The 12,859-nt window shown below is 44.3% G+C and overlaps 1 protein-coding gene across 4 annotated transcripts in view; it reads right to left on the bottom strand.

Annotated features, from left to right (window-relative positions):
• Positions 1-12,859, bottom strand: part of IDUA (alpha-L-iduronidase) — an 86,742-nt gene that overhangs the window by 30,210 nt on the left and 43,673 nt on the right. For 3 of the 4 annotated variants that reach the window (XM_077817869.1, XM_077817870.1, XM_077817871.1), the window contains 2 exons: positions 3,269-3,351; positions 2,541-2,648 (listed from right to left, as the gene is read on the bottom strand). In XM_077817869.1, the coding sequence (XP_077673995.1) occupies positions 2,541-2,648; positions 3,269-3,351 (191 nt within the window). Of the gene's footprint in view, positions 1-2,540; positions 2,649-3,268; positions 3,352-8,534; positions 8,555-12,859 lie in introns of those variants that run through there. The other variant, XM_077817872.1, reaches the window with a different exon arrangement.

The raw sequence follows: 12,859 nt of genomic DNA, 5'->3' as shown, positions 1-12,859 counted from the left end.
ACAAGCACAGACTGGTGGACCGCATAGTGTTGCAGGTCTGGGACGATTCCCAGTGGCTGCGAAACTTTCGCATGCGTAAGGGCACTTTCATGGAACTTTGTGACTTGCTTTCCCCTGCCCTGAAGCGCATGAATACCAAGATGAGAGCAGCCCTCACAGTTGAGAAGCGAGTGGCGATAGCCCTGTGGAAGCTTGCAACGCCAGACAGCTACCGGTCAGTTGGGAATCAATTTGGAATGGGCAAATCTACTGTGGGGGCTGCTGTGATGCAAGTAACCCACGCAATCAAAGATCTGCTAATATCAAGGGTAGTGACCCTGGGAAATGTGCAGGTCATAGTGGATGGCTTTGCTGCAATGAGATTCCCTAACTGTGGTGGGGCCATAGACGGAATCCATATCCCTATCTTGGCACCGGAGCACCAAGCTGGCGAGTACATAAACCGCCAGGGGTACTTTTCAATAGTGCTGCAAGCTCTGATGGATCACAAGGGACGTTTCACCAACATCAACGTGGGACGGCTGGGAAAGGTACATGACGCTCGCATCTTCAGGAACTCTGGTCTGTTTCAAAAGCTGCAGGAAGGGACTTTATTCCCAGACCAGAAAATAACTGTTGGGGATGTTGAAATGCCTATAGTTATTCTTGGGGACCCAGCCTACCCCTTAATGCCATGGCTCATGAAGCCGTACACAGGCAGCCTGGACAGTAGTCAGGAGCTGTTCAACTACAGGCTGAGCAAGTGCAGAATGGTGGTAGAATTTGCATTTGGATGTTTAAAGGTGCGCTGGCGCAGTTTACTGACTCGCTTAGACCTCAGCGAAACCAATATTCCCACTGTTATTACTGCTTGCTGTGTGCTCCACAATATCTGTGAGAGTAAGGGGGAGACGTTTATGGCAGGGTGGGAGGTTGAGGCAAATCGCCTGGCTGCTGGTTACGCGCAGCCAGACACCAGGGCGGTTAGAAGAGCACAGGAGGGTGCGGTACGCATCAGAGAAGCTTTGAAAACCAGTTTCATGACTGGCCAGGCTACGGTGTGAAAGTTCTGTTTGTTTCTCCTTTATGAAACCCCCCGCCCCTTGGTTCACTCTACTTCCCTGTAAGCTAACCTCCTCCCTTCGATCACCGCTCGCAGAGGCAATAAAGTCATTGTTGCTTCACATTCATGCATTCTTTATTAATTCATCACACAAATAGGGGGATGACTACCAAGGTAGCCCAGTGCATCTGAGTTGAGAGTGCTGTCCAGAGCGGTCACAATGGAGCACTCTGGGATAGCTCCCGGAGGCCAATACCGTCGAATTGTGTCCACAGTACCCCAAATTCGACCCAGCAAGGCCGATTTAAGTGCTAATCCACTTGTCAGGGGTGGAGTAAGGAAATCGATTTTAAGAGCCCTTTAAGTCGAAATAAAGGGCTTCATCGTGTGGACAGGTGCAGGTTTACATCGATTTCACACTGCTAAATTCGACCTAAAGTCCTAGTGTAGACCAGGGCTAAGGTGCCACTAGTACTCCTTTTCTTTTTGTGACTAAAAAGTAGCTTATCTTTTGCTCATTCTCTGTGGCTATCAACATAAGCTTTCTTCCTGTCAAGCACTGTTGTCTATCTTGCCCTTTACACAACCAACGTACGGCCATAGTGGATCCAAACGATCATGTTCACTACATATATACAACGTGCAATGCCTACCTACATATAAACACACGGCTGCCCTGGCACAGTTCTGGTGGCTCCCGAAGCAAAGACTGAGAGGGCTACTAAAGGCCTTGAACTATTCAAAGGCTTGCTATCTGCTATAAACTACAACTACCCTTGCAGCCTTGTTCTCTTAGATGCCCCTCTTTTTCTCTCCTGACCAGGACTTTGCTAAATCATGTCACTTTCTGGTCAGTCTTGAAAATCCATCCCTTCTTCTATTCTCATTCCTGACATTGTCATTGACTTCCAGTGTGACCCTGGGCATGTCACTTAACTTGTTGGTACCTCAGTTCATCCATCTGCAAAATGGGGGTAATGGTATTTATTTTATCTACTTCCCAGGGATGTGAGAGACTTAAGAGGTTCATTATTTGTACAGCGCGTTGAGCTGTGGGTGAACAGCACTGGAGAAGTGCTAATCCTCATGATTTCAGCCTACACAGTTTGACTTAGCCTAATTTTTTATTGGGCTAAACACTGTATTAGTTGTTTTTAGTGTTGTATTGTCTAATGTTGAGTGGTGAAAATGAAACTAAAAAAAGATAAGAAGTGGAATTGGGCAAATAATTCTCAGCCTCAATTAGAACTCCTCACTCAATGGGCAGAAACTTAAATGTAGTGAGCTCCATGACTTGTTTCAAGATGTTTCAGTCACTCACCCTTCTATGAAGCTTTTTCCAAAATTGAGTTCAAGAATTGGTATTGCTTAAATAAACCCACTCAAACCTCTCCCATTCACCCAATTGCTGCTAATGCATCCTGAAATCAAGTATAAACCATAGAACTTTGGAAGAATAAAGGACTGATTATTAAACAATGATTATTTAATAACTCACCTATGTATCTCTTGGCCAGAAGTGCAATTAGGCTCCTCCATCTTATAACCTGTTTTTTGTCTTCAAAATCTGTAAAGTATCCTGAAAGGCTTCCCATCAATTCAAATCCTTAAATAAACACAAGAAGTCTAACTCCCCATTTTCATGAACTGGTTTACTTTTGATTAGCTAAGGAAGTCATTGAGTCTTATTGACACTTAAGAATCTGAAACTACAAAAGACACAGGAAATTAGTTACATTAAATGGGCTACCTTTCCTGATGCCACACGCTAATTCCACACAAATAGTTACTTTGGACTTGAGGTCGTTCAAACTCATTGCTTGCCAACAGTCTTAGGCGTTACCACCTCAGGTTATGAATTGGAGTGTGATTTAGAGGTATTGGAGGTGTGTATAGTTGTATAGGGGTAGTGAAAGCAAGATGAGTTTAGGAACGTGTCCTCTTTGGTCCTTTCTTGAGCGTATTTCAGTGAGGAGAGAGTTGATCACAGCTTCCAGTTCAGAAGTCTCAGATTAATGCCAAAGCACTTACAAGCAAAGCACTTATGTGCTGCTTTACATTATTCCCAGTTCTGTGTGCAGAATTTCCATTTACATAAATGGGAATCAAATGTAAGTAGAAGAGAACTAATTTTGGACCAAAATCTGCTCTAGCAAAAGCTGTTTAGTCTGACGATTGTACATTTGATCCAACATGTTTAACTGACCAGGAAAAAGCTGTCTTTACCTGGAATGAGTTTGTTTTTCCAGAGAAGATCCATCAAGTTATCCAGACTGGTAAAGTTGTAGTGAAATTTTCCATTTGTCACTCTAAAGAATATAGGCAATTTAAAGACACAAAACAAAGAAAATAGCTAAAGTAAGCAAGAGAGACTAAAATATTCACATGACAATGCATTTAAATTTTGATTGTAAATTCTTCTGGCCAGCAACTGTATTACTGTTCATATAGCATGTGACACAATGGTGCAGGGCCCTGTTTTTGGTTGATCCCTAGGTGCTACAGGAAAACAACTAACAGCATTTGTATAATAATGAAACTGTATCACTTTTATACTTAATATAAACAAAACCTTTGTCTCAAATAGATCAACTGCTTTAGTTATATAATTCACAGCAACATTTCAGTTGTTTAGAAATACATACGTTATTTTTTATTCTGATTTTAAAAGTTTTGCCATAATGTGATTATTCTAACAAAGACAGCATGTGGCTCCAGTATAAAGAAGGCTGTATTACGTGTGGGTAAGATGCCCATTCTCTTCTGGCACACAGGACCAGTATGGTACTTCTAAAGGATTTACATATGAGATTTTTTTCTTGTAAAGTGATAGATGTCTATAGCATCTAAGCACAGGCTTTTCCTTGCCCAGCCCATGGCATTTTCATCTCCCAGAGGAAGGAACATAAGCAACACAGCAGATCGGGTGAGAGATCATGGGCTTTTTACCCATGCTTTCATTTGGACCCTGTGTTATTTGAATCACCAATTTCTTACCCACGTACAAAGCAGCTTTACCAAGATTTTCTCCACTCCATTTGCTTTCTTGCGGCCACCAACCAGTTGCCTAGTACATCCCTGGTCCAAAATGAATATATGCCTAACTTTAATTCTCATGATTTTAGTTCTTGCTCTGGTTGTTTAGCTGGATTCTTCATTGCTTTTGGCACAGCTGAGGATTAATAAATATATTTGCTGGGTAAATGAGAAGGTCTTTCCTAAACCTGTGGAAGCACACACCTACAGTAACTGTGTTCCAATTTTAACAGCCTTTAATATTTTCCACATACAGCATGGGTGTAAGCCTGCCATAAAAGCCATTCCCAACTTACATCTAGGGCCAAATTTTTGGATGAGTATCCTGTAGCGAGGGGGCGTGGCCTCCCTTGGAGACAGACGGAGGGACAGCATGAGCCCCCCCTGGTGGGCAGAGCCGGGACACCCATGCCCGCACGGCCAGAAGGGTGGGACAGGCACCAGAAATATAAAAGGCCAGCCCTCCAGCTCAGTTAGAGAGGAGCTGTCAGAGAAGAACATCTCTCACCCACTGCTGGGGCTGCCATTAGCCGTTTACCCCAGCGAGACGGATGACAACCCTGGGACCCAGGTACCCGCCCTCAAACAGGAGTGTAGGAAGTAGCCATGGGGAGCTGAGTATAGTTCAGTTGTGTTACTGACAGCTGGACAGTGAATTGCAGCTGGATTTCCCCGCTGACCTGGGCTGGACGCAGTGGAGTCGGGTGGGCCCAAGTCCCCCAACCCCTGCCACCCCACCACAGGCCAAGAAGTCTGCGTTTGTCAGTGGTCCACCAGAGCCAGGACCCCTGACTATTTGCTACCCTGCCCTGTTTGAGGGCCTGGGCAAACAGACTGGTTACTACACTGTCCTGAGTACAGGCCAGAACTTCCTGACTTTGCTGCCCGCCCTGTTCGAGGGCCTGGGTTAATAGATTCCTTAGCTTCTCTGTCCTGAATACTGGCCAGAGCCATTCACTGCTTGCTGCCTTGCTCTGCTGGAGGCCCGGGGCTTGTGGACACTCCTGTTCTACCCTGACTGTAGGCTAGAGCCCCCTGTTTGGTGCCCTGTCCAGTCAGAGGACTGGGGCTCCTAGACTCAGTACTGGATTACCCCACTGAGTGGCAGAGAAGCCGATGCTAATTCCCCTGTGAATTGTGCTTGTCCAGAGGACTTGTAGCGAGGGGGCGTGGCCTCCCTACCAGATGGAAGGAGGGACAGCCGTGACCACTTTACACCTCCTTATATGTGCACAACACTCGGCAAGCATTGGCAGTTCCTTACCTGAGCCAGCACCCCAATCTGAACACTTGCACATAAGGATTATAATTTGCCCCACAAAATCAATTTGTCCCAATTAATTTTGCAGGTGTAAATTAACACTCGCTAACAACATTTTTCATGTTCATGTGCAAAATATGCCCAGGCGTATATGTGCATTGGTTATTTTTTGTTTTGTTTTGCCTGGAGGCTGAATATTTAGTCCTGACATTTGTCTTTGGTAAATTTGAAACTTGATTTTTAAATTCGTGGAGGTTTTTAATAACAATATCTCCACTTGGTTGTTCTGGCACATACCAATTGTCCAAAAAAAGAATAACTATAATCCTATGTAACAATATTCTGAAAATGTAATTTATTGTTTCCTTGGCATAAGACCTGCATGTGGACAAATTGATTCATACCATATTCAGAATAACTAGTTAATTAACCATTTAGGGATTGATCACAGTGCAAGAAATGAGTGTAGTGGGTGGAAATGCAAGGCAAAAAGTGGTAAACATGACAGGGAATCCAGTGTTGGATACTTTAAATCATGTAGCAGGGGAAACTGTGAGATGGAACTTCTGCCTTTTTTCTTTAACTGCTCTCCTTTATGGGGCAGATTTGATTGGAGAGCCTGTAAGTTTAGTGATCCTGGAGCAGTGCATGAACTAAGAGGATTTATAAAACTACCTAGAGAAGAAAGACCAGAATGTTGGTGACCTGAAGAGGAACCAGGACTGTCAGTATAGAATCACAGACATGTAGCATTAGATGGGACCTCGTCCAGTCCCCCATGCTGAGGCAGGACCAAGTATAGCTAGACCGTCCCTGACGGGTGTTTGTCTAAGCTGTTCTTAAACTTCCCCAGTGACAGGAATTCCCCAACCTCTTTTGGAAGCCTATTCCTGTACTTAACGATCCTTACCGTTAGAAAGTTTTTCCTAATATCTAACCTAAATCTTGCTGCAGATTAAGCCCTTTACTACTTATCCTACCTTCAGTGGACATGGAAAACAATTGATTATTGTCCTCTTTATTACAGCTGTTAACATATTTGAAGACAGTTGCCAGGTCCCACCTCAGATTGGTGGAAACTATAGTAAAGACCAGAATTATCAGACACACATAAACATGACTGTTTGGGAAAGAGTCATTGCACCTCTTGTAAAGGGAAGTCCTGCCTCACCAATCTATTTGAGTTTTTTGAGAGAGACAACAAGCATGTAGCCAAGGGGGATACAGTGGATATAGAATCATAGAATATCAGGGTTAGAAGGGACCTCAGGAGGTCATCTAGTCCAACCCCGCTGCTCAAAGCAGGACCAATCCCCAATTAAATCATCCCAGCCAGGGCTTTGTCAAGCCTGACCTTAAAAACTTCTAAGGAAGGAGATTCCACCACCTCCCTAGGTAACGCATTCCAGTGTTTCACCACCCTCCTAGTGAAAAAGTTTTTCCTAATATCCAACCTAAATTTCCCTCACTGCAACTTGAGACCATTACTCCTTGTCCTGTCATCCACTACCACTGAGAATAGTCTAGATCCATCCTCTTTGGAACCACCTTTCAGGTAGTTGAAAGCAGCTATCAAATCCCCCCTCATTCTTCTCTTCTGTAGACTAAACAATCTCAGTTCCCTCAGCCTCTCCTCATAAGTCATGTGTTCCAGACCCCTAATCATTTTTGTTGCCCTCCGCTGGACTCTCTCCAATTTTTCCACATCCTTCTTGTAGTGTGGGGCCCAAAACTGGACACAGTACTCCAGATGAGGCCTCACCAATGTCGAATAGAGGGGGACGATCACGTCCCTCGATCTGCTGGCAATGCCCCTACTTATACATCCCAAAATGCCATTGGCCTTCTTGGCAACAAGGGCACACTGTTGACTCATATCGAGCTTCTCGTCCACTGTAATCCCCTAGGTCCTTTTCTGCAGAACTGCTGCCGAGCCATTCGGTCCCTAGTCTGTAGCGCTGCATTGGATTCTTCCGTCCTAAGTGCAGGACTCTGCACTTGTCCTTGTTGAACCTCATCACATTTCTTTTGGCCCAATCCTCCAATTTGTCTAGGGCCCTCTGTATCCTATCCCTACCCTCCAGCGTATCTACCACTCCTCCCAGTTTAGTGTCGTCTGCAAACTTGCTGAGGGTGCAATCCACACCATCCTCCAGATCATTTATGAAGATATTGAACAAAACTGGCCCCAGGACTGACCCTTAGGGCACTCCGCTTGATACCGGCTGCCAACTAGACATGGAGCCATTGATCACTACCCGTTGAGCCCAACAAACTAGCCAACTTTCTACCCACCTTATAGTGCATTCATCCAGCCCATACTTCTTTAGCTTGCTGACAAGAATACTGTGGGAGACAGTGTCAAAAGCTTTGCTAAAGTCAAGGAACAACACGTCCACTGCTTTCCCTTCATCCACAGAACCAGTTATCTCGTCACAGAAGGCAATTAGATTAGTCAGGCATGACTTGCCCTTGGTGAATCACATGCTGACTGATCACTGATCACCAAGTGTACTTGGATTTTCAGAAAGCCTTTGACAAGGTCCCTCACCAAACGCTCTTATGCAAAGTAAGCAGTCATGGGTGTGACGGCCTCCCCCCATAAGGCTTTATGGAAATATGCTTATGAATATATATATATATATATGACATAACTAGAATATGTTTTATGCTACATATGCCATGTAACATATCTCTGTAAAGGTTATGATCTACTGAATCTACTAATCCTATTTGTATGCATGTATTATTTTTGTGTTCCAAGTTATGAATATTGGGTGTGTACTGGCTTGATTTTTAAGTAGCCTTTGTAAGCATTTGGTCAGCTTCTTGAGAAAGAAAAGGAGTACTTGTGGCACCTTAGAGACTAACCAATTTATTTGAGCATGAGCTTTCGTGAGCTACAGCTCACTTCATTGGATGCATCCGATGAAGTGAGCTGTAGCTCACGAAAGCTCATGCTCAAATAAATTGGTTCGTCTCTAAGGTACCACAAGTACTCCTTTTCTTTTTGCGAATACAGACTAACACGGCTGTTACTCTGAAACCTGTTCTTGAGAAAGGAATGTGCAAGTTAAATGCCCAATCAAGAAGCACTTAACGGACAATGGATCTTGAAGACACCAGTCCACATCTGAGCTTTCCCAGGAATGTGGCTTGGCTGGTAAGAAACTCATACATGAATATGTGACTTGCCCATGTGACTCCAAAACTCCATTTTGATGCTGGATTCTAGTCAGCGGGAGGTGGGGTGTCCATTCACAGGAGAAAGTGTATTAAAACCCCTGGGAGACTCCTCCATTTTGTCTTCAGCTGGCTAAAGAGAGAGCCTCTCCACCCCCAAGGACACCTGAAAGAAACTGGAAGGACAGTAACTACAGGGGGTGTGAGTGATTTCTGGACCCAGACTAGCAGGAGACTAGTCTGTAAAAAGAAGCTTACTGGAACTGGTGAGGTTTTTATCTGTATTCAGTTTTATTACAGTACTAGACTTAGTCTTTCGTGTTTTATTTTATTTTGCTTGGTAATTCACTTTGTTCGGTCTGTTACTACTTGGAACCACTTAAATCCTACTTTCTGTATTTAATAAGATCACTTTTTACTTATTAATTAACCCAGAGTATGTATTAGTACCGGGGGGGAGCGGGGGGGCAAACAGCTGTGCGTATCTCTCTATCAGTGTTATAGAGGGCAAACAATTTATGAGTTTACCTGTATAAGCTATATACAGGGTAAAGCGGATTTATTTGGGGTTTGGACCCCATTGGGAATTGGGCATCTGAGTGTCAAAGACAGGAACACTTCTTAAGTTGCTTTCAGTTAAGTCTGCAACTTTGGGGCACGTGGTTCAGACCCTGGGTCTGTGTTGGAGCAGACTGGCATGTCTGGCTCAGCAACACAGGGTGCTGGAGTCCCAAGCTGGCAGGGAAAGCAGGGGCAGAAGTAGTCTTGGCACATCAGTTGGCAGCCCCAAGGGGGTTTCTGTGATCCAACCCGTCACCATGGGATCATAGAATCATAGAAGATTAGGGTTGGAGAAGACCTCAGGAGGTCATCTAGTCCAGCCCCCTGCTCAAAGCAGGACCAACCCCAACTAAATCATCCCAACCAGGGCTTTGTCAAGCCGGACCTTAAAAACCTCTAAGGATGGAGACTCCACCACCTCCCTAGGTAACCCATTCCAGTACTTCACCACCCTCCTAGTGAAATAGATCTGTACTGGAACCTGTGCTGTTCAACATATTCATTAATGATCTGGAAAAGGGGGTGAACAGTGAAGTGGCAAATATCATAATGCCACTATAAACCCATGATATGCCTGCAGCTTGAATATTGTGTCCAGTTCTGGTAACCTCATCTCAAAAAGGACAGAGTAGAACTGGAAAAGTTTCAGAGAAGGGCAACATAAATCATCAAGGGTCTGGAACGGCTTCCGTATGAGGAGAGACTAAAAAGATTAGGGCTGGCAGCTTAGAAAAGAGATGAATAAGAGGGGACGTGAAAGAGGTCTATAAAATCATGAATGGTGTGGAAAAAAGTGAATAAAGAAATTTTATTTTCTCTTTCACGCAATACAAAAACTGGGGGTCATCTGATGAAATTAATAGCAGGTTTAATACAAACAGGAGGAAGTACTTTTTCACACAAGCCCAAGTTAACCTGTGGAACTCATTGCCATGGAATCTTGTGACAGCCAGGAGCATAACTGGGTTCAAAAACGAACTGGACAAATTCCTGGAGGATCAGTCTATCAATGGCTATTGGCCAAGATGGGCAGGGACACAACCCCATGCCAGGGTGACCCCAAACCTCTGACTGCTGGGGTGAATCACTACATGATTGCCCTGTTCTGTACACTCCCCCTGCAGCTTTGGCATGGGCCACTGCTGGAGATAGGATACTGGGCAAGATGGACCATTATGACCCAGTATGGCAGCTCTTATATTCTCAGTCTTCTTTGTCAAGACTAACCATGCCCTTTTTTAAACCTTTCCTCCTAGGTCAGGTTTTTTAAACCTTTTATCATTTTTGTTGCTCCCCTCTGGATTCTCTCCAGTTTGTCCACATCTTTCTTAAAGTGTGGTGCCCAAAAACAGACACAGTACTCCAGCTGAGACCTCACCAGTGCAGGACCACCTTTGACTTGCATTCAGGTACAAAAATTAAGTCTGACAGTCAAGGTCCAAACCTGAACTCGACTGTTGCAAAGATTAGATCTGCTCACTCAGATCCATTGACGATGTTTCCAGTTATGCCTTGCGTCCTACTGAAATATTTGCTTACACGCAGTCAGCAAGTATAACAATGATTAACTTTACTTTCATGCAAAAACCTGACAACACAGTTCAAACAATAAAACAGAAGTGTGTCCTTCTGACTTCAGGGGTCTAATTCAAACAGTATACATTGTAAAAAAAACCAAGTCCCTGTTTCCTTTGCAGGCACATTAGAGATTCCAGGAATATGAATGTGTTGCCAAAGCATCCCCTTGTCTTCCCTCTTAAGCAGTTGTCTGCTGCCATCCACTAGAGAAGTGGCTGCATTTCAGTGATGCTGCATGCGTACAGATGACAGGTTTCAGAGGATGCATCCAATGAAGTGAGCTGTAGCTCACAAAAGCTTATGCTCAAATAAATTGGTTAGTCTCTAAGGTGCCACAAGTACTCCTCTTTTTTTTGCGTATAGATGGAAACCTTTCTGTATTTATTTCTGCTTGTCAACTGCATTAACAGAACCTTGACTCATCTGGAGGCAGATTAGGCAACCTACTCCCATTAATAAGCAGTTACTTGTCAGTGAGAGTACTTCATCCTCACAATCTGGCCCTTTAAGTGTCAACACCTGTGTGGTTGTGCAGAAACGACACCTGCTTCTCACTGACATTTATAATGGTACTATGGCCTGAGCTGTATCTTCCTCACTCTCAATGAAATAACATTACTGTCCTCAAACACTGGGACACTTTGCAATGGCTGTAGTTTTGATAAAACATTAATATGTAGAAAGAAAAGGAGTACTTGTGGCACCTTAGAGACTAACCAATTTATTTGAGCATGAGCTTTTGTGAGCTACAGCTCACTTCATCAGATATCTTGTATCTGATGAAGTGAGCTGTAGCTCACGAAAGCTCATGCTCAAATAAATTGGTTAGTCTCTAAGGTGCCACAAGTACTCCTTTTCTTTTTGCGAATACAGACTAACACGGCTGTTACTCTGAAACCTGTCATTAATATGTAGGTTAATAAATGCTGTTACAGAAGTGAACACCTGCTGCTGTAAATGGTCTTGAAGGACATCATTGTAGCTGGCACCCCAAGGAATTGATCAGTTCTTTGTCAAGTCATGATGCATTTGTGGAAACTGCAGGAATCCCAAACAGTGTCTATTCCACTGGGGGGTGAGACACCTAATAATATATCTCCAAACAACCTGGAGACTAGCAGAAGGTAACAGGTTATGAGGCCATGTCTTTGCAGATTTGTTGGAGAGGGTACTTCTTGGAGTGTTCACTGAAAGGATGTGAGAGTATAATATCCCATCCCTGCTCAACCTCTTCTACTGCTGAGTTTACCACTTTCAATCACCTTAGTAGAGAAAGCACATTATCCAAGTCTGGAGGGAGTTACAGGAGGCATGTGGGCTAGGAAAACCCTGGGTGCTGTCTTGCTGAATTTCAGGAGGAAGGTCAAGAGCTCTGCAGAGACTGAGTTAATATGTTTATTTTTTTCCATTAGGCCTGCTGATTGCCTTCCAAGACCCTAACGCTATTTTTGGTTGCTATTAGGAGTTAACTTGGGCAGGTTTAAAGTTCAGGCATTTACTAATCACTTGTTGGCTCCAAGAGGGCCCTGTTCTGCTGAGCACTCAAAGCTCCCGTTGACAGTAAATCCCAAGGAACTCTGTACTTTGGGGAACTGGTCCCCAGAGCCTGGAATGGGGGCAGCATCTTATCAATGTCCACTCTTTGGAGGGCTGTTTCTTCAGCCCTTGCTGGGAGGGTTTTGTTCCACGTGCCTTGTAAGTCGATAACTCCTTCAGCTGTGAGTGGGCATGAAAATCTGCTGCAGAGTAGATTTAAGGAAGAGATGGTATTAATGAGTAACAGTATGCATTGAAAGGGGCAAAGGGTTTATTTAATGGGTAAAGGATTCCATTCTGAACTGCTGACCACAAGTGCAGCTCATCTTAACTCAAAGGAGTTGCACGCACTGGCACCAGGCTGGCTGCACACGTTGCTTGTCATCTCTGCTGCTACATGCAGTATAGCCAGTTATTCTGGGCAACAGCTGACACTGTTTGAGCAGTAGCAGATCCACAGGCCTTGCTTCTCCTCCAAAATCCCCATGAATCGTGGCACCTGTGATTGCCTGTGGAGCAGCGCAGAGCCCCTGTGTGGGCTCCTGAGTCCTGCCCCTTCCTCTGTGCACAGAGGAACTTTTGTAAAGGGATCACTCAGTGCAACAAAAATAACACACTACTCAGATTCCCAAGCCAAAAGGGACCGCTGTGACCATCTAGTC

Source organism: Eretmochelys imbricata, chromosome 5 (assembly GCF_965152235.1).
Source record: "Eretmochelys imbricata isolate rEreImb1 chromosome 5, rEreImb1.hap1, whole genome shotgun sequence".
Taxonomy (NCBI): Eukaryota; Metazoa; Chordata; order Testudines; family Cheloniidae; genus Eretmochelys; species Eretmochelys imbricata.
Note: the sequence above shows the minus strand (reverse complement) of the source record. Positions and strands in the feature narration are given on the sequence as shown.